The 18,605-nt window shown below is 40.0% G+C and overlaps 1 protein-coding gene and 1 long non-coding RNA gene across 14 annotated transcripts in view; both read left to right on the top strand.

Moving 5' to 3' along the window:
* The first annotated feature begins 12,258 nt into the window (after positions 1–12,258).
* On the top strand, positions 12,259–15,386 carry LOC121071875. The gene is made up of 2 exons (XR_005820836.1): positions 12,259–13,454; positions 14,291–15,386. It is a non-coding gene; the product is annotated as an uncharacterized LOC121071875 (long non-coding RNA).
* Positions 15,387–15,824: 438 nt separating this feature from the next.
* The window catches only part of BIN1 (bridging integrator 1), a 94,918-nt gene continuing 92,137 nt past the window's right edge, over positions 15,825–18,605 (top strand). For 10 of the 13 annotated variants that reach the window (XM_040560704.1, XM_040560700.1, XM_040560696.1 and 7 more), the window contains exon 1: positions 15,864–16,070. In XM_040560704.1, the coding sequence (XP_040416638.1) occupies positions 15,987–16,070 (84 nt within the window). In that variant the 5' untranslated portion in view covers positions 15,864–15,986. Of the gene's footprint in view, positions 16,071–18,605 lie in introns of all 13 variants that reach the window. The other 3 variants (XM_040560705.1, XM_040560698.1, XM_040560702.1) reach the window with 2 other exon arrangements.

Below are 18,605 nucleotides of genomic sequence, written 5' to 3'. Positions count from 1 at the left end.
TGGATGTCTACAAGAGACTAAATGTATCCTCAACAAAATATTCATGTGGTCAATCTAGAAAGGTGAATGTTGAGAGAGGAGATAAATGTTCTCTTCAGATATGTTCAAGTTAAGGTGTTTACTCCTTAAGGTAGAGGACAGTGCTGCCCAAAACAAGCATCACCAGGTAGTAACGAGTAAACTGATGTAGAAGGTTTCAAGCTATCAGGAGAATGAGAGGCTAGAATAAATTTACTGTGAGAAATGATATGGGGGAAGAAATGAAATTAAAGATGGAACATGGTGAAAAGAATTATATAAAGTGATTCTTTGGTTATAAATCTTGTGTAAAGAACTCTGGTCAACTCTTCTATCTTGTTTTCTGTTGTGACCTTCTGCTTGAATAATGATTGCGGTTGCATGTTTTTTAAATCAATGCAAATTGTACTAGTTTACAAAGCAGTAGTGACTATAAGTATTTTGAAGAACATAGCCACACAGCCGTATACCAGCAGTTACAGAATTTGAGAAGAACTCACGCAAAAACATCAAAATTCAGATACTAAAGATTCAAGGTGTAATTAGAGATATCTTGTTCTTTGGGTACTTTGGAGTGAAGGAGGGAAAGCAAAGGCTTTGGTGTATGTACACAGTCAAGAAAAGTTTAAGGGTTCATGAAAGCATTGCAATTGGAAGTTAAGAAACATAAAATTCCCTTTTTAAATAAATGTATGTGCTTTTTAGGAGTTCCTCTTTTTTTCTTAATGCTAATCTGTACATTCAAAACTAGAATTGCTGTATTCAGTCAGTCTATTCTGTTTTGTTATTACTCTGTTGTAGGTACGTAGGTCTGCAGAGAATCTATGTCGAAGTAGTCACAACTACAGCAAAATTGTATTCCAGTGGTGAATGAAATTTAAGAGCTCCTTAAGTACCCAGCGTTGATGTGGCTGTGAAGATGGAGAGTAGCAAGCCTGGCAGCTGTGAGCATGGAGAAGTAGGCACTGGGGTGTGTGTTGGGAGCTAGGCAGGAGAGTTGTGCTGCTGTGCACAGGATTGGGAAGGGGAGTAGGAGGACCAAACAGAGCGCAAGCTTTGGGACCGTACCAAGCAGATAATCTGTGGAAGTGTACATGAGATCAAAGCCAAGGAACTGTAGAGGTCAGCTGGGGACTGTTTGTATGATGGGGGAGGTTGAGAGAAAGGAAACAAGGCAAGAGAGGAGTTTGGACACCTGATGTGTGTGTTTACTATTTTACACCAAGTATAGTAAATAAAGTTAGATGGAAGGTGTGAGCGTTAGATATTTTAAAACCAGATATACATATATATGTATGTATGCATACACACACAAAATATTTTTTATCCTCTGTGATTATTGCACACAGTTGTAACTTTTGCTCTTACAATTAGTACTTACTAACAGAACTTGCAGATGTGCAGATGTCTGATTATTTCCCATGGTTTATTGATGTTTATTCTGAATTAAAAAAAAAACAAAACTACAACGGCAACGACAAGAAAAAAACAGCCTACACATGTATGTCACACAGCTATTTTAAAAAGAATTTCATCTGAGAGTTTCCCCTATATTCTCTAAAGTGTAATTTTCCTCAAAGAAAGCACTGAAAAATCCTACGCTGTGGTTTTAGTACCACTAGATGGTGCTGCCTTTCTAGTGTTCTTTAGTAAAAGTCAGTGATTGTATATTTAAGAAAAAATAATAATAGAAATAACTAAAAGCTATGTACTTAGTATATGTAAGTGTAACAAAATTCCTCTATGTTCAAGAACCTGTTTGACAGGGACTCCCAGCCATTCTATATGTAAATGTGTACGTGTGCTCAATTTGTGTTCATTTTTGCATATACTTGCTTAAAATAGTAGTTTACAAACAACTAATAGGATGATATATTCACAGGTTCATGAAGGCCTCCTCAGAGAAATCCCAGCCTTTGCAGTCCTGTATGCTTTCTGTTGAGGTTTTTCTTTAACAGACTTTGCTAATGATTAATTTTTGACAATCTACCCGTTACCATGCAAAATTTGAATTAAAGACAGGCCCTGCTTTGAAGAGTTTACAGTCTAGATGAGATAAGAGTAAAGAGGACAGGAAATAATTAAGGGGGATACTTTGCATTATTTTGGGCTCCATTGTAAATTTCAGTCCTGCATTGCAGTAAACAGTGGGTCTTTTGACACCATTTAAAGGGTATTGTACCAATCTGTGCAATGTTTGAAACCAAACGTTTGCTGCCAAGTGTTTATCTAGTTGGGAAACAGTTAAATTGACGTGCAAACTCACACGATCAGCCCACTCTGCTCAGATAGAAGGAAGGCTGGAATCAGGGATTTTGGAAGGAAGTGTCTAAGGGCTAAGCAATTCCAAGAGAATATTTGCTGCAGTGGAGTTTCAGGATAAGATCTACTTTTAACGTTTTAATGTTTCAAATCTGCCAAATACAGAATTTGTGTCTAAATTAGAGGCTGACAGGTATGATCACCTTGTTCAGATTGCATTTCTTCTATATTTTTTGAGAGTAACAAATGAAAAGTTTGAAAATATGAATGAAACATTTTTCATAAAGGCAAAACCTTGTGTACTTTCGTGTATGCAGGACATGAGCTACAGAATTGCCTAGCTTTGTTCAGGTTAACCATTATTTGTCCAAAAAGCAACTTGCTCAGCCCATGCTCTTCAAGAACCAGTGAGTAATAGTAGCATTTTGGGGATATATTTAATGAAAGATAAAATTCTTTATCTGCAAAATGCAGATAAAGGGCTTGCATTCAGGTTGCTGCTTGTCAGTTGATCTTCAGGACGTTTGTGGGGGCTCTTAGACTCTGTCATATGAAAAGCAAACCAAGTAACCCAAAATAAAAGGTACATCATCATGATCCGGGAATGTGCACGTAGCAAACTGACTTGATGTGCATTATCTTAATTATTTGTCTGAATATTAGCATTTATAGGAAATTTGTAGTTTAAAGTGTAGACTGGAACATAGATTTGAAAAGGTATAGTAATATGAGATAAAGCAACACTCTTATGGAAGTATTTCATACAGGACATGAAAAAAAAAAACATATAAAAAGCAAGCAACTGCTACAATTGGTCTGAAAAATAACATCATGTGTTTTCTTTCCCAATAGCGAGTATTGATGGTCTTAAAATTAGAAAGCATGCCAAAATACAAAGGTCATTTTTTGAAATGTTTATGGGAAATGTCAAAGAACTGTAGATAGAGAACGTGACTAACATGCTAAAGGAATTATTGATGGAGAAATGTATAATACATCAACATTGAGACATCCTCAATTACAGTAATCGAGTCCTAAACAAACCAACAAAAAATGGTTTATTTAGAGTGAAAGAAATTGTAACATGGAAAATCTAGGTTATAAAATTAAGTGGAACATGGATAATGTTCATTAAAAATACTAATTTATGCTAGGGAAATCTTTGACCTGGATTTAAGGGAAACAGATAAGAAAGGATGCTTAGGAACTTTCATGAAGTAAGTTCTGAAGTCGTATGGTAAGATTTCAGTCATGATTACTTTAGCAGCTAGATTCCTTTTGGCAAGTGGTTGTCAGCTCTTTGTTTTTCTAACTGAATTAGTGCTTACCTTGGTTTACAATTGCAGGTATAGACAAAGAGATTTTTTTTTTTTTTAATCTCATTTAAATAAGTTTCATTTACTCTCAGTAGCTCAATGGCCTTTATCTCCTTAATGCAGATAAGGGCAACCACTTGTATTTGCATGAAGATTCCAAAATACTGCAAAAGTAGACTCATCCCAGATGGAGAAAAGAAGCATTAACTCTAGATGATGAGAGAATAGAAAAGGTAAGTGGGGAATTGGTTATACATATCTGGAAGGGCTTGGTTAAAAAATCTTCATCTAAGATACTGCTGAAAAGGCAATCAATGCTTCACTATGACATTTATAGATGCTTTTATGCTATCACACAAATTCACAGATACTAAAATGCATGATAATCATGACAAATCTATCAAACACCAGTTCTCTTCAGATGAAGCTGTATGACATAACATTCTTTTTGCACAGAATGTGGGCACCAAATTTGTCTAAGAAATAATCATAGAATCATTAAGGTTGGAAAAGACTTCCAAGATCATCTGGTACAACCATCCCCCTGCCACCAATATTACCCACTAAACCATGTCCCTAAGTACCACATCCAACCTTTCTTTAAACACCCCTAGGGACGGTGACTCATTTACAAGTTGCTAGTCAGCTTGGTTTTGCAGTGTAGATAGGTTATCAGTGACAGAAACAGCAGGCAGCCATTTGTCTCAGTTCTATCCCACAAAAAATCCCAGCGGATGCAGATTTAAGACACTAATCTCAGTTGGCAAAGCTTTCTAATTCATATTATTATGCAGCAGATTCATAAACTTCTCACCAGCTGAGACTGCAGGGAATGGCTATGTTTGTCCATTAATTTGTGATGTGAGATTAAGTTGAAACAGGAAAGATCTGTGTCAGCCATCCTACTCTTAGAAAGCAAATATCTTAATGTTTGTACGTTCGTGAGACTGTGGATTTTACACGCCCGGTGAACATTCAGCATTTTGAACTGCACTTTCTGCATCTTCTGATATTGGTTCATCTTGACTAATAAGTCATTGTTGGAGCATGTACAGAAGAGATTAATTTTTTATATCTATTATGACACGGGGCCACAGACGAATGCAAGAGTAGTACCTGTAATTACTGCAATTATATCGATGTCTGATTTGGTATGAAGTACATTTATAATTATTTTTACACCTGATGTTGGCATTTTACCACCTAATACAATGTGAGAAGGAGAGAACAAATGAAACTTTATGCAACTATCTGGCTAGAAGAAAAGATAGCACACTATGCTCATTCTACTGGCACAGAAAATAGTGGTCTGCTAATGAGTTTCTTCCATGAGAAGTAATAAGATGTCTGTTGCTAGATTCAGGTAAAATCAAGATGAATTAAATTACAGAATAATGTATGGTGAGGAGTAATCTTATGTTTTCCAGATGATAGGTTAGGTCAGGGTCCCAAGGCTTTTCCACTGTTTGGGCTACATCTCAGTGGAGAAAATTTTTCCTAGGCCAATTTACTTTTATGATTAGTGTTTGTAACTGCATAGTGTTAGTAAAAAGGTAGAAGAAAAAAGTTCATTAATTTTAGATGTCTTTAAGATAATGCAACAACTGAAGCTAACCTCCAAATTTCAGATTATCAACGTGTCCTTTACATCTAAAGTTTGGAAATCTGATGTTGGACAAGTTGACTGGAAGAGTGATTTTTAGCCTCGGGGGACTAAGACAAGGAAGCCTATTGTGCATGCTTAAATGTTTTTACAAAGCACTTATTAAAAGGATGGCAAATCAAAAAAGGGTAAGAACTGCTAGCTAGAAGATATCTTCCTTTGTTGGTTTCTGTGATTCTGACTGGTGTTCTTGCAACCAAGTGAAACAAATATCAAAGACAGAAATAATTCAGTATATTCTTCATGATCAGTAGGACATTCCTATGGAATGGGTAGGAACCTCTAGTGGCAAGAGAATAAGGGACTACTACTTGTTTCCAAAGAACTCTCTCCACCCTTCCACATCAATGAGAATGTAAAATAAATATTAAAAAAAAAAGCATAGCTGAACTAATATAGCTTCATCAAAACAGGCTTAGGGCAAAGGTCTATCCCACAAGGTATAAAAAAAAATTATGTGTGTGTGTGTATATTTATCTTTCTTTGATATTTATATAATTATATATATATATATCTTGTTATTTATATAAGAAGATGAAGATTTGCTTGCCGTGAATTTTGTACGTAGGATAATTAATTAAATACTTCCTAGGAAATACTGCATTAATGGCATGGTCAACCTTTTTGTTTTCCTCTATTTGAAAAAAAAAAAAAAAAAAAGGCAAAACCAGGACAAACAACCTTGCTATATAGAATAGGAATACAAAATTTCAGTACGAGAAAATTGTGTGGCTTCTAGGATTATCACATCCCTACAAGGCTATGAATAGCCATCGTATTGATAGGAGTTGCAACTGACTCCTACCTATTTGTAGCGCTATCTAGGGAATGTAGGATTGCTTGCCTTGCTAAATCACAGAATCACAGAATCACCTAAGTTGGAAGAGACCTCCAAGATCACCGAGTCCAACCTCTGACCTAACACTAACAAGTCCCCCACAAAACCATATCACTAAGTTCAACATCTAAACGTCTCTTAAAGACCTCCAGGGATAGTGACTCAACCACTTCCCTGGGCAGCCCATTCCAATGCCTAACAACCCTTTCAGTAAAGAAGTCCTTCCTAATATCCAACCTAAACCTCCCCTGGTGCAACTTTAGCCCATTCCCTCTCGTCCTGTCACCAGGCATGTGGGAGAATAGACCAACCATACCTCGCTACAGCCTCCTTTAAGGTACCTATAAAGAGCGATAAGCAAAATGTTTACCGTTGTAAATCTTGGTAAATCTGGAATGTATTGGCATTCTCAGGATGGATATTTTTTAAATTAATCTATGACCTCAGAAGATCTGACAACATATATACATCCAGAGGATAATACTGCGCAAGATTATTCCTCTCCAAAGCAGTTTGCTTTGTCTTCCTGTGGTAGAACTGACTGGTGTTTTGTAGGCCAAAAATATTGTTCTTTTATAATAGTTGCCTTTCTGGTTTCTGTTTTTTACGTTTCTGGAAGCTAATTAGGAGTAGCTACAGTCTGTAGTGGCTTGTTTTCTCATATCTATTTGTGGGTATGAAGCCTACTGCTGCTTACGATAGTGTGACAACAATATGAGAGGTAGAAGCAAGCCATCTACTGCTTCCAATAAAAGAAATGTCAAGTCTACTAAACGCCTCAGTGAAACAGGAGCACATGAGAAACAGTCTCTTCCAAATCCCCAGAAATAGAATAAAGAAGAAATAAATTCTTTGTATTTGCAAATATCAGATCATGATATTTTTTATGATAATTTTTTTGTTTGATTGTTTTAAATGAGACATTCAAAATTTCTAAAATCACAGCACTGGTCTAAATGGCATCTGGGGAAAAAATGTAAATGCAAAAGCTGTGCAGATGGTAGGGAAAATTAGATGAATTTATGATTTTGCTCGTTTTAACCAGAGACATTTTGTGGATGCTTGTTTGAAATAAAATATTTGCAATGAGCAGTTTCTCTTTCATTCCTCCCTTTGCATATAAGATAGAATTATTGGGTGGGAAAACCTCCTTTTGAGAAAAAGGAGGAGAACATTAACAGTAGCTGGAAATTAGTCTACAGTTTGTTTTCAGTGTTTAAGGTTCCCATTGAAAGCAAGAATTTATTTCACATGTATTTTCTTGCAAGTTCCTTTGTTTCTTCAAAGGTATCATCAGATGGTGACAGGGAATGGAAATAACAAAGCCTTTCCCTTAGGGCATGAAGTGTTCTTCTATTTTGGTCTTGTTGTTTGCTTGTTATTTAGACTGAGATGTGTATGTGAGCACTGAAACTCATAAAACTTTCTCTTTTTTTTTGTAAAGAATGGTCTTTGAGAAGCTCAGCAAACTTCTGACTAGTCAAATTCTTTCCTTTTGGCTAGTGTTTGAGGTTCAAACTTCTAACATAGACGCTTCCAAGTTCAAATCACACACTCAGCCCAGGGCTATGCACAAGACAATTTGATCTGATTTATCTGAATTAGGATGTTAAACGAAGTTATTTGGGCAATCATTTTGGACCAGATAACTTCAGTTTTGTGGAACATCTGCCTGGATGTGGAGCTGTAAGGCCGCCTCCTCATTTTGTGCTGATCTTCCTTGCCTTTCTCATCACTGTGTGGTTTTGTGGGATGTTTTTGCCAAAAACATCAAGACGGGTGATGCTGATTGTGACCACACCCCTCTGACACTCTTAGGTAGGAAAGAGATCCCCTTTCAACTGTCAGGCCTCTACCTGCAATAGCTATAAGCAGTCTGTGTGAGAGGATATAAAATGGGATCATTTAAGGATTTCACGCAGTAAAAGGACCAGTGACTTGCATGTGCAAGTGATGGAAGGAGAGGTTGTTCCCGTTTAACACAGTAGGAGCAGTGGGGAGAAGAACAGGAGGTTCTCTGGTAGTTTTCCAAGCAGCATATCTTTGCAGTATAGAGAGCAAATTGCTCTTCACCTCCAAATAGAAAAGTATCGTGTCTTGTGTCTTCCTTTAGCTTAGGTCTCGATGTCACTATCATCCAAGTATGCTGGGAAAGAAAGCACAACAAATGCCTTAAAATAAATGAAAACATTGAAATGATGGCTTAATTCCACCTGCCCTTTTTTGCTTTTGATTTTTTTTGGTCCAGATTTTGAAGTTTTCTTCCTGTCTTGAAACATACGAATGTGATTCCAGACGGTGTGGTTTTGAGAGAATATCCTGCATTGCAAAATTCCAGGTAAAAATGTTGAGGTGCTGCAATGTTTCCAGACTTGTTCTTTGGTTTTCAGGATAGAAAAGAAGAAATAGCACGCATTGCTGTCATTTACACTGTGACACGTTAGGAAAAAGTTTCACAATTTAAGATGTTTGGTTGGTTTATCTGATAGAGTTGCCTTGTTTCAAAATAGAGTTTGGAAACAAAGCAGAAATGTAGCTTGACGTTTATGTTTGTTCCTTCTAGCATGGTGATGACCCTGATATCTGAATACACAAGGCTGTGACTCATTAAACCGTCAAGGATGCTTACTTTAAGACTCTAAATATTGTCTGTTAAATTTGGCAGGGACACTTCAAGATGTCAGAGTATTCAATGACATGTAAAAATGCCAGATAATCTGTTTGTGAAGAGAAATACATCCACATGACCCTTAATTTTACATCTAAATCTCTATAGCATTTCACTGTCAATCATGGATCAAATATTTGTCTACGAATAAAAGAAAACTACTGATTTACCCAAGTTGGGAAGAGTTGGATCAGTTGCAGCAAACTGCAGCAATTGAGTACAGTGTTTAGAATTCAGGTTAAAATCCAGGCTGGAATAGCAAAGAGCTATTCACATTAAAAGCCATTTTGATGGGATCATCTGCTGTTTTCCCTTAGAAATGCTGACGCTCCACTCTTGGTTTTCTAGGCATATGCTCTCACAATGCCTGGGACCTGCGTTATTTTTCAGATGGGATGTTTCAGTGGTGCAGAGGCAGCTTGGTAATATAACTGATTTCAGTGTATGGAAGCTTACAAGCAGTAAACATCTACTTTAATTCTCTTCAGCCTGTTCTTTTGTTTCTACTAGAAATTAACTCTTGGGTGTACACTGAATAATGGTTTCAAGATTAAAGGCATGTGCACAGTTTGAAAAATTCCTTGGAGTCCATATAATACCCAGAAGCATTGTTTTTATCAGTTTTTTTTTTTTATTAGAAACCCAATAAGTTGTATTGATATACCTTTAATAAAAACTAGAGACTCTGAGCAGTGTTTTTTTGGAGCAGTTAGCTTTTAAGTTACTTACTGTGGCTTTTTATCCCTTTTGAGGTCTTCTCTGTTTTTCCCTGAATCTTTATGAAAATCTTACAGAGTTGACAAAGCCAACTGGTGGAGATGGCTGAGATGTTATGGGTAAGTATCATTTTTTGCATTTGTCTGTGCAGTTCAGTCTTTGTCCAGGACTGGGAAAACACTATTTTACATTTCAGTAATTATTAATTAGAGTGTAGAGTAACGGTGTATTGAATATGTGCAGAATACTGTTCGTGTCCAAAGCAGAAAGTGGCCATCCTCATTTGCTGAAAAAGCAAATCCCAAATGCCTACAGAAGTGTTGGATAATTTGAAAACTGAGCAGATCTGAAGGGATAGTGAGTCTATAATGAATGAAGGTGAGATAGCTCTTATAAGTTACTCGTAGCGAACGAGTCACTCAGTTTTGTTGCCAAGGAAAATGAAATGAGGCTGTCAGTAAATGGAAGCAGGGAGAAAGACATTGCAACTGGGGCATCTGTTACCATTTCATAATTTTACATGGTATGGCTGTAACCAATGTGAGAGCCCGAGGTGGTATGTTCTGTATACAATATTTCTCAATTTCACTGATTTTGTGCTGGTGATATAATATCCTTTGTGTGATTCCATCAGGTGGTCCGTGTGTTCTCCTGCAGCTGTAGACTGAGATACAGACTAATAGGTGGGATGATTTACAATTAATTTTAATTTTTTAGATATTTTATTAAATAGTAGAAGGCTTCCAGAATTCTCAGAATAATTTCCAAAGCAAGCACGTGATTTGCTTACCTACTCCCTTGTTATTTGGTGATAGTGAAAAACTAAAAATACATATTTCATAAACAAGGTGGAGCACATAGAAATTTTGGTAAGCTTCTTGGAAGTATATTTGTGCAAAGCTTACTAATCATTTCCACTCTTTACTCATTTGTGAGGAAGGGGAGGTTAATCAGGGCCAAAACTGACTTTGTGGTGGCCAAATGCACATAGACACTAAGCAGAAAATATCTACCTGCAGCTGAATCAAGCATCCAAAATGGCACATGGATGGAAGAAACTTTTAAATTTTGAAATTCACTGAAAAATCTGCTGTAGTTTTGAGGTCCAAGGTATATCATGAACACACAATTCTCAAGAATTCTAGCAAGCTTGTAATCAAGGGACAGGCTTCAGTGAGCTATGAGACAAAGTTTTGGTGTTGTTTTACTTCCTGCCTCCCACCCTCTCTGAGGGGAGTGGGATTGTCTGAACTAGACTGGCAAAGCTGAGCAGAGTTTGGAGCCTTCTCTATGCTGTAGTAGTAGATTTTTTTGTGTTTTGGATACAAAAAGAGTCATTTATATACCATCTTCTGTTTCTCATCCTCATGACAGTGGAGAAACGCACAACAGAAGTTGTGAATTTATGTGGGAGAGTGAACAGCTTCTAGACACCATTTTAAAATCAAAATACTTTCATCTTGTTTTTGTTTTAAGGGGCAGAACACATAATCAGTAATGTCTTATCTCAAATTATTATGGCAGAAACTTCCTTATCCTTCCCAGCACCTTTCTATGAGAGAACAAAGGAAGAGTTTGCATGAGAATATAGTCAGAAAGGAATGCTAAGGCAAACTAGATAATGGTGAAGTTGATGTCTGAATTTCCATTTAACTTGATAAGAATATTTGTTTAGGGTAAGATAGAAGTCCCCTTGGCTGGTTCTTTCTGAATGTTGTCACAGAAGAATGCATGACTGGAAATGGAAATTAAAAAGTGAAGACACCGTTTAGAGCAAGCAAGGTTGTGCTAATGTGATTAGATGTTGCTAAATAATATATTTTGTGCTAATTGTTCTTTTCAAGGTGTTGGACTTGATGTCTTGAATTAATCCCTCAGCTGGCATCATAAAGCAAGGGAGCGGTGCTGGCAATGAGTTAGACCTTCTGACTTTTAGTGTTATGGCTAGAGTTAGTTAGAGACGAGCCTATGGCTCCAAGCAGCCAGAATCTCTCAGGTAGTTTAAAAATGCGAGCCTTGGTTTTGAATACAAACAAGGAATCGCGATTTATAATAGACTTGTCTTGTGTTATATTATTACTTAGAGAGTAGGGTTTTAGAGTTGTCGAATAGTTTATTGCAAATAATATTATTTAGCATGAATATAGCAATTTTAAGAATTCAAACTTTTTTACTTAACCAAGCTCTACTAAACATTACAAAACCACAACAATTATGAACTTAAAATCGGAACTTGATGTAGAGAAACAAAAGTTTCTCCCAATTTTACCGGGTTTTACTCTTCTTTGGATTAACTGAAACAGGGAATGTATACGTTAGTTGCATGAATGTTAGAGGCCAGTACCATTGCCATTTAAAAAGTCATTTATTTAAACGAACTGTATCGTACATTGAAGACTTTGCCACCAGCAGCAGAAAAACAGACATATTTTGGTTGTCACAGCTTGCAGCTCTAAATGCACAAGCTGCAATTAAAAGGTTCAAGTCAGAGAATATAAAGATATATCACTGAAATCCCTCTTTTAAAACTAAAATTTTATACCAATTTAAATTAGTAGTCCTGACAAAAACATCCTGCTCCCAGATGGACAAATTTGACAAAAACAGGAATAAAAAGAGAGAGAGATGTAACAATTTGTACAATGAAGGGAATAAATTTTATCTAAACCATGAAATAATAGACTCCAAACCACCAAGCGTTTAAGCATATGCTTAATTGTAAACAGGTGAGCAGTTCATCTGTCTTTAATGAGGTAAGTGAAGTGAAATGCACTTATGAGGTTTAGACATAACATAAGCATTAATGACTGGAGTATTAATCAATTTAGAACATAATAAAAAAGCAATGTTAGGTATACCCTGTAAATATGTGCATTTGGGCTGTTGTGTTTGACATACTTGTTTCTTGCTTATGACCTGTGCAAACGAATCATACTGTCACCAGGGAGATGGACTACAGGTGGATTTCATAACTTCAGCTATCTAAGGTATTAATCTCATCTCCCTCTGTAGTTAAGGAGGAGGGGAGACTTTCTTAGAAGCTGTTTTATCTGTTGACTCATGCTTTGCAGGTACTCACTTCTTTTGACTGTAGAGGAAGCCTATGTGACCTCAGTTTAGTTTAGACTAGGCATGTTTAGCCAGTTACAAGTAGGTGAAATTGTGTCATAATGTTACAATAAATTGGGCAATGATGTGTGCTTGAACCCAATGAGCCTCATTGCAGGAGTCTGACGTATCAAGTTCTAATTTTTTTAACTCAGTTTGTGCAGAATCTGTCACTGAGAAATTCAATTAGCCACTAAAAGTGGCTTCTAAAAAGTTAGACTGCTGTGCCTCATGGTGACAAGCTCATGCGAATAAAAGCATTAAGTTGCTAATCTGTATGTTTATTTTTATATGCAGTCTCTTGATATGTGAAATTATTAACATTTGTAAGTATGCATAAAAAAAACCCGCAATGGTATTAGTAAAATTGAGATCAGAACAGTGTGGATAGATGTGAGACTGAAACCTCTCCTGTCTGCAGAGGAATAGCATTCAGCATATATCAGCTGGTTAAAACAGTTTATGAGGAATTCATTCAAATGTTTGGCCTGTCATGGTATGTGATGTTCGCTGGGTCATGCTAGGGGAATGCCTTTTGTGCCACACCTGGAGCCTGGCAAATGCTTTGCAGCTTTGGTGCTGATCCAATCAAGCACAGAAACAACTGGGAAATGACTCATGGTGGATGCTTGCTGATAATCTTAGCTTTTAAAAAGTACAGTTTGTCATCATTTTTCATTATGGTGAATATGGGTGTCTGGTCTCCTTTGTTTTACAGTTTTCTGATGTTTGCCATGGACTTTCTTTTCAGGTCATGTGCTGCAATCTCATTCTCTTTTCACTTGAAAGATGTAATCAGACAAAAATCCCTTCAAAACCAGTTTTGCTGAAGAAAAGACGAGGCAGGAGAAGCAAATGTATGAGGTAGGATGCAAAGGAATGCTGTTCTGACCCTGAAACATCTGCTCTTTTATTCTTGATGTCACAAATATTTAACCGCATGTGTATCTTTCTCTCTTAAAAGTTTGGTTGAGGAGGAGGAAGAGATGGGGATGTGTGTGAAGTAAGAAATGAAGAAAACCACATATTAATTATTTTTCCAGATTATACTGTGCAGTGAGATGCTGCAAAACTATAGATAATAGTAAACAAGAAAAGTTATATGAAGATACATAGTAAGGCTGAAATTGTGGGCAAAACAAGGTGCATTTGGGCCAAATACACAATTGCCTATCTACAGAAAAACAGACTCAATTATGGACATTAAATGCAAAGCCAGAAAGGAACTTAATAAAATTGTAGTTTGCAATGCTGCATGGTATCACAGGTGTGCACGCACTTGAGTCTGAATATGGCTTGTATTACTGCATTATTTGCATATACAGCTGAAACACATGCCTAAGTATTTTATTAAATAGGAATAGTATGCCTACTAACGCAATTGAGGTACAGCATGGATTTAAGCAAGTTTCTGAATTAGAGCTTTTTTTTTTTTTTTTTTCACTTTTTGTTTTTAAATGCCATTGTCACAAGAGATAAGAAATGCAGAGGCATTATATCATGAAGCCTCACAAAGAGGTGTTGATGGGTTCTCTGCTCACAGTTTCTAAGGGCTCTGGCAAGACAATTGTTTTTATTTCAAGTTCTCAATGAACAGAAATAGTACTGGAGCAGAAAGGGGAAACAATAAATGAAATGTAAGATGAAAAATCTGGTCTAGCTCTCAAGCAATCACTGCCAACATTTTTCTGTTGCTTTAGATTGCAGTAGTGACTGCTACACTATTCCCTGTGTATATGAAACTCCAGAGATAACTTTTTTCATCTGGCAAAATTAAGACTGTGAAATCAGCTTGGAATACAGGTAGGTTTTACTACCATCTTTCAACTTGAATAGGTGTAAGAGATGCAAGTCTCCATCTTAAGGACAAATGCAAATTCCTTAGATACCTAAATTGTCTCTAGAGCGTTGCTTTGGTTGATGCTGTACTGGTAATTGGGTGTGCACAGAGCAGATGCCATCTCAGGCAAAATTAAATAAGCATTCAGAAGCAGACGAGGAAGGGAGCTTCCCCACTGCCTGACCAAGCTGCAGCATGTGGAACTGCAGGAAGCTTTGGTGCTGAGCGTGAGGATTTGAGTAAGAGCACTGAGGTGGCTTCCTATGCTCCAGGAAACAGAACTTTGTCGTATCTTGTAACGGAACAGTGTTTCATGAAAGTATTTGCACGGTGCGTATAGGAGAGAGAAGACTGAAGCCCCTCTGGCAGGACCAGCTGCAGCGCACATGGCCAGGAAGCGCGGGCTCACTGCAGGTGAGAGGCAGGATGTGTACACACCTGGGCTGGGGAATGGCGAGCAGTTTAGTCCCAGCTGAAAAAAAACACCACACAGGCTGAGGTCCCAGGAATTCGGGGGAACCCAGGTGAGTGAAGTGCTCTGGGCAGTCATGGCTGGATTTCTCCTGGTAGGTGCCCTGTCACTGCCATGTCTTCTGCAGTGCTGCTTCGCTCCAGCAGCGTGGCAACTCCCGAGTGGGAGCAGCCGTCACCTGCAGCCACGTTGGATCCAGTTTGTTGTACAAAACCAAAAATGAACATAACGCTGCGACTGCAGCACATTGGACGTTCTGTGCAAAGTAATTATCCACCCTAATGTTCCTGTGAACGAGCTGGTCAACTGATTATTTGCAGTTTTCAAAGAGACGAGGCTGAGGTGATGCATTTACCTGGGGCCCACAGTAAGCTGTCATGTGAGGCACAGTTAAAATTACAGGATGAAATCTGGAATTTCAGCTCGCTTTCTACATGGGGGGGGGGGGGGGGGGGGGGTTGGTTCACTCAACCCCCTGTCCCCAGAAATATCAATTTTTCACGTTGCGTTTTTCAAAGGTACAATTTGAAAAGCAGCTGCGTAGCATCACAAATTGATGAGCACGGGCAATCAGTGGCTGCAATTAGCGGTGCAGATCTCATAAAACGAGAAGGCCATTTTGCTGCGGGACGAAAGCAGCATCCCACTGTTGGCTACGTAAGATGAATTGCTGGTTGCCACACGGCGCTGTACCCGTGGCTACTAAAGAAGCCCAGCGTGGCCGTGAGCCACCACGTCCGTGCACCGTCCCTCACGGGGATGTCAGACCGAATCTGACCGACGCGCACCACCGGGCACAGCTGCAGCCCCCTCAGGGTCCCTCCTTTCGGGCTGGGGGTTTGCCGAGGGTTCCCCCCTCACGGTGGGGACCCGGGGCCCCCGCCACGCCCGGCTGCGGCCTTGCGGGGGCCGCTCGGGACCGGTGCCGGGGCGGGGCGGCCGGGCTGAGGCGGCGCGGAGCGGCCGCGCTCGGTCCCTTTAAAAGGCGGCGGCGGCGGCGGCCGTGGCCATTGTCTCCCGCCGGGTTTTTGCCCCCATTCGCCGCCGGCCCGGCGCTCGCAGCCGCCCGGGAGAGGAGCACAAGATGGCCGAGCTGGGCAGCAAGGGGGTGACGGCCGGCAAGATCGCCAGCAACGTGCAGAAGAAGCTGACGCGGGCGCAGGAGAAGGTGAAAGGGGGGGAGGCTCGGCGATGGTGGTGGTATGGGGTGGGTCATTTGGGATTCCCGGAGCCCTTCGCTGTCCTCCAGCCCCACGGCGTGTCGGCAGCCGGGGGGATTTTGTGTTGGCCGCCCCGCAGGGCTTGGGTCTCCAAATGGTGAAGGGCGAGCTCAGCCTCCCGGGCCTAACGCTGTGCTGCTGCTTCCAGGGGCTTGGGCTCGTTTGCTGGGGCTAGAGCTGTGCTCTGAACGCCCCTGGCTGCTCTGAAACACACGGGGCGAAGAGCTGCTCCGGCGGCTGCGTCCTGCCTGCCCTGCTCCAGCAGCCAGGTCCGCGGCTTTTCCCCTGGCTGCAGCTCCGGGGGGTGACAGGACAGCAGATCTGGCTCCCGGTGGCCAGCCGGTGCGCCCCGAGCTCCTCACGGCTGCTGATGTGCGCTAGCCACCAGATGGCAACCATATTTTTAGTTAATTTTAAGGTAGGTGGTGAAGGCTGGGCTCCTGGCCTGCTGCTGAACTTGCCGCGTTTATCGATGCGGCTGGCAGGCCCTTCCCCTGCCTCCTGTCTGAACACACGCAGGTTCTTTGCCCAAGGGAAGAGTTTTCCCCAAAGTCCTCCCAGCTGGAAGTCCATCGTGTTTCCTTGCTCGTTCCCTGTGATTGGGGATACGGGAACGATAGCAATTAGGAGCTTTGCTGCGTGTTGTAGGGGACTCACATGACGTGGGATCGGTTGTTTGTCGCTTCACGCAGCGAAAGCGCAGCTAGTTTCCCTCTAAGGAGAAAAAGAAAACAGAACCCAAAGCACTTGCCTAATAAGCCACCGCAAATTCTAGGCCCTTTGGCTGTTGTCATCCGAATACAAACGATGCAACTTTGCTCTCTGGGTTCTTCAAAAAAAAAGAAGAAGAAAAAAGGCATTGCGTGGTTTATCTGACTGGCTCCTTCATACTGCTGGCACTTCATCTCCAACGAATCCTCTTTTATGGACTGTTTGGTATTTTACATTTGTCTTGAAGGGACAGGCTTTCACCAAGACGAGCACGCGAATGCAAACTCGCAACTTGCGAGGAAAGGCACAGTAGAATATGGAGTGAAGACGTCGGTGGTTATGGCATGATGCTGGTATTAGTATTGTGGCATTTCTTCTGAAACTGTAGATATGTGCGGCTGTTTAACAGGAAGGTTAAACCACGTGTCTACAGATAAGAACCAGGTCTTCAAGAAAGAGAAAAGGCTAAGCAGAAACCTGTAGAGGTATGTCTGGGTGCACAGCAGACTAAGCGCTTGAAAAAGTATTGGATTTTTCTGAAGGGAAGCTAAATGAGTTTGAACTTTCCGTTTTGAGGCAAGTATAAATTGAGGCTTAAACAAGCTGACAGTGTTCCTTTTACGTAGCCTCTTTCAGTCCGAATTTAGGATAAAAATTCTTTCCTTCAGAGTGCTATCTCCCTCCCAACTTCGGCCCTAAGGCTTTGACTTCGGCAATTTCCTTCATGGTGAATTTAAGCCTTGTGTTAAGCAAAGAATGATGTCTTTTTGTTCAATGCAGAATTCACACTGAAACGCTGTACACATCCTCTTTTCCCTTCTGAGATGGCTATTATGTAAAGCATGTAAGATATTCTTTCAGAAGTGCTGTTTGTTTTGAGCCTTTCAGCAAAACTATAAGCTATTTTTGGAAGGCACTTTCTCGATTCAACAGGAAATATGGGGCAGAATGGTTGACTGTGCTGTTTGCAAATGGGTGGCAAAGAGAGTTAACCCCTCTCTTTATTTAAATGTAGCCTCAGGTTGTAATACTTGGCCAAAATTTGCCTGTTTCCAGTGAAACGTATCAAATAAGTTGATGCATCTGTTGAGATGTACCTGGCCGAAAGAACTCATGCAACCATTGTGAACTTGTACATTGTCCTTCTCAACAGCTAGGAGATTTGGGCTGTGAGTTGGACTTTGTTCATCCTATGGTTATCTGAAGCATTTTCAGACCTGGACTTCGAGCTCTGAGCCTTTCATAGGTTCTCAACTTCTTAAAATGGAGAAAAATTTTAATGCCTCCAGTGTCGTGGTATCTTGGAGAGCCTAGTCTTTACATGCTCTTTAAACTTTGCCAATGAGTATTTGACATTAAGGATTTGAAAGTTTTTGTCCTTTATGTCTGTAATCTCAATTAAAATTTAGGTTTCTCCGTAGTCAGTGTTTATCTTATATTTTGGATAATGTTAAAAATCCCCCGTATTTACGCAATTGTCATTCTGTTTGAAGAGTGTCCCATTCTTGGATGTGTGAATCTGCACGTGCACAAACACTTCTATTTTAAACAAAATAAAGTCACATCTCGGTGGCTTGGAGCAGTCCTGGTGTCAGGTACTCCCTCTGGGAGAGTCCGGGAGTGGCTTGAGTTCACGAAGCAAATGGACCGGGCTGTTGCTGCTCGGCTGGCAGCGGGAGCCCCCGTCCCGGGATCGAGCTCCTTGCTTTCCCCCAGCAGGTTCAGCGGGGATTCGGAGCGGAAAAAGGGTGTCGACTGCGGGGAGGCGGGTT

The sequence above is a fragment of the Cygnus olor genome, chromosome 6 (assembly GCF_009769625.2).
Source record: "Cygnus olor isolate bCygOlo1 chromosome 6, bCygOlo1.pri.v2, whole genome shotgun sequence".
NCBI lineage: Eukaryota > Metazoa > Chordata > Aves > Anseriformes > Anatidae > Cygnus > Cygnus olor.
The sequence above is the reverse complement of the archived record's forward strand: the minus strand, read 5'-3'. Positions and strand labels throughout refer to the sequence as shown.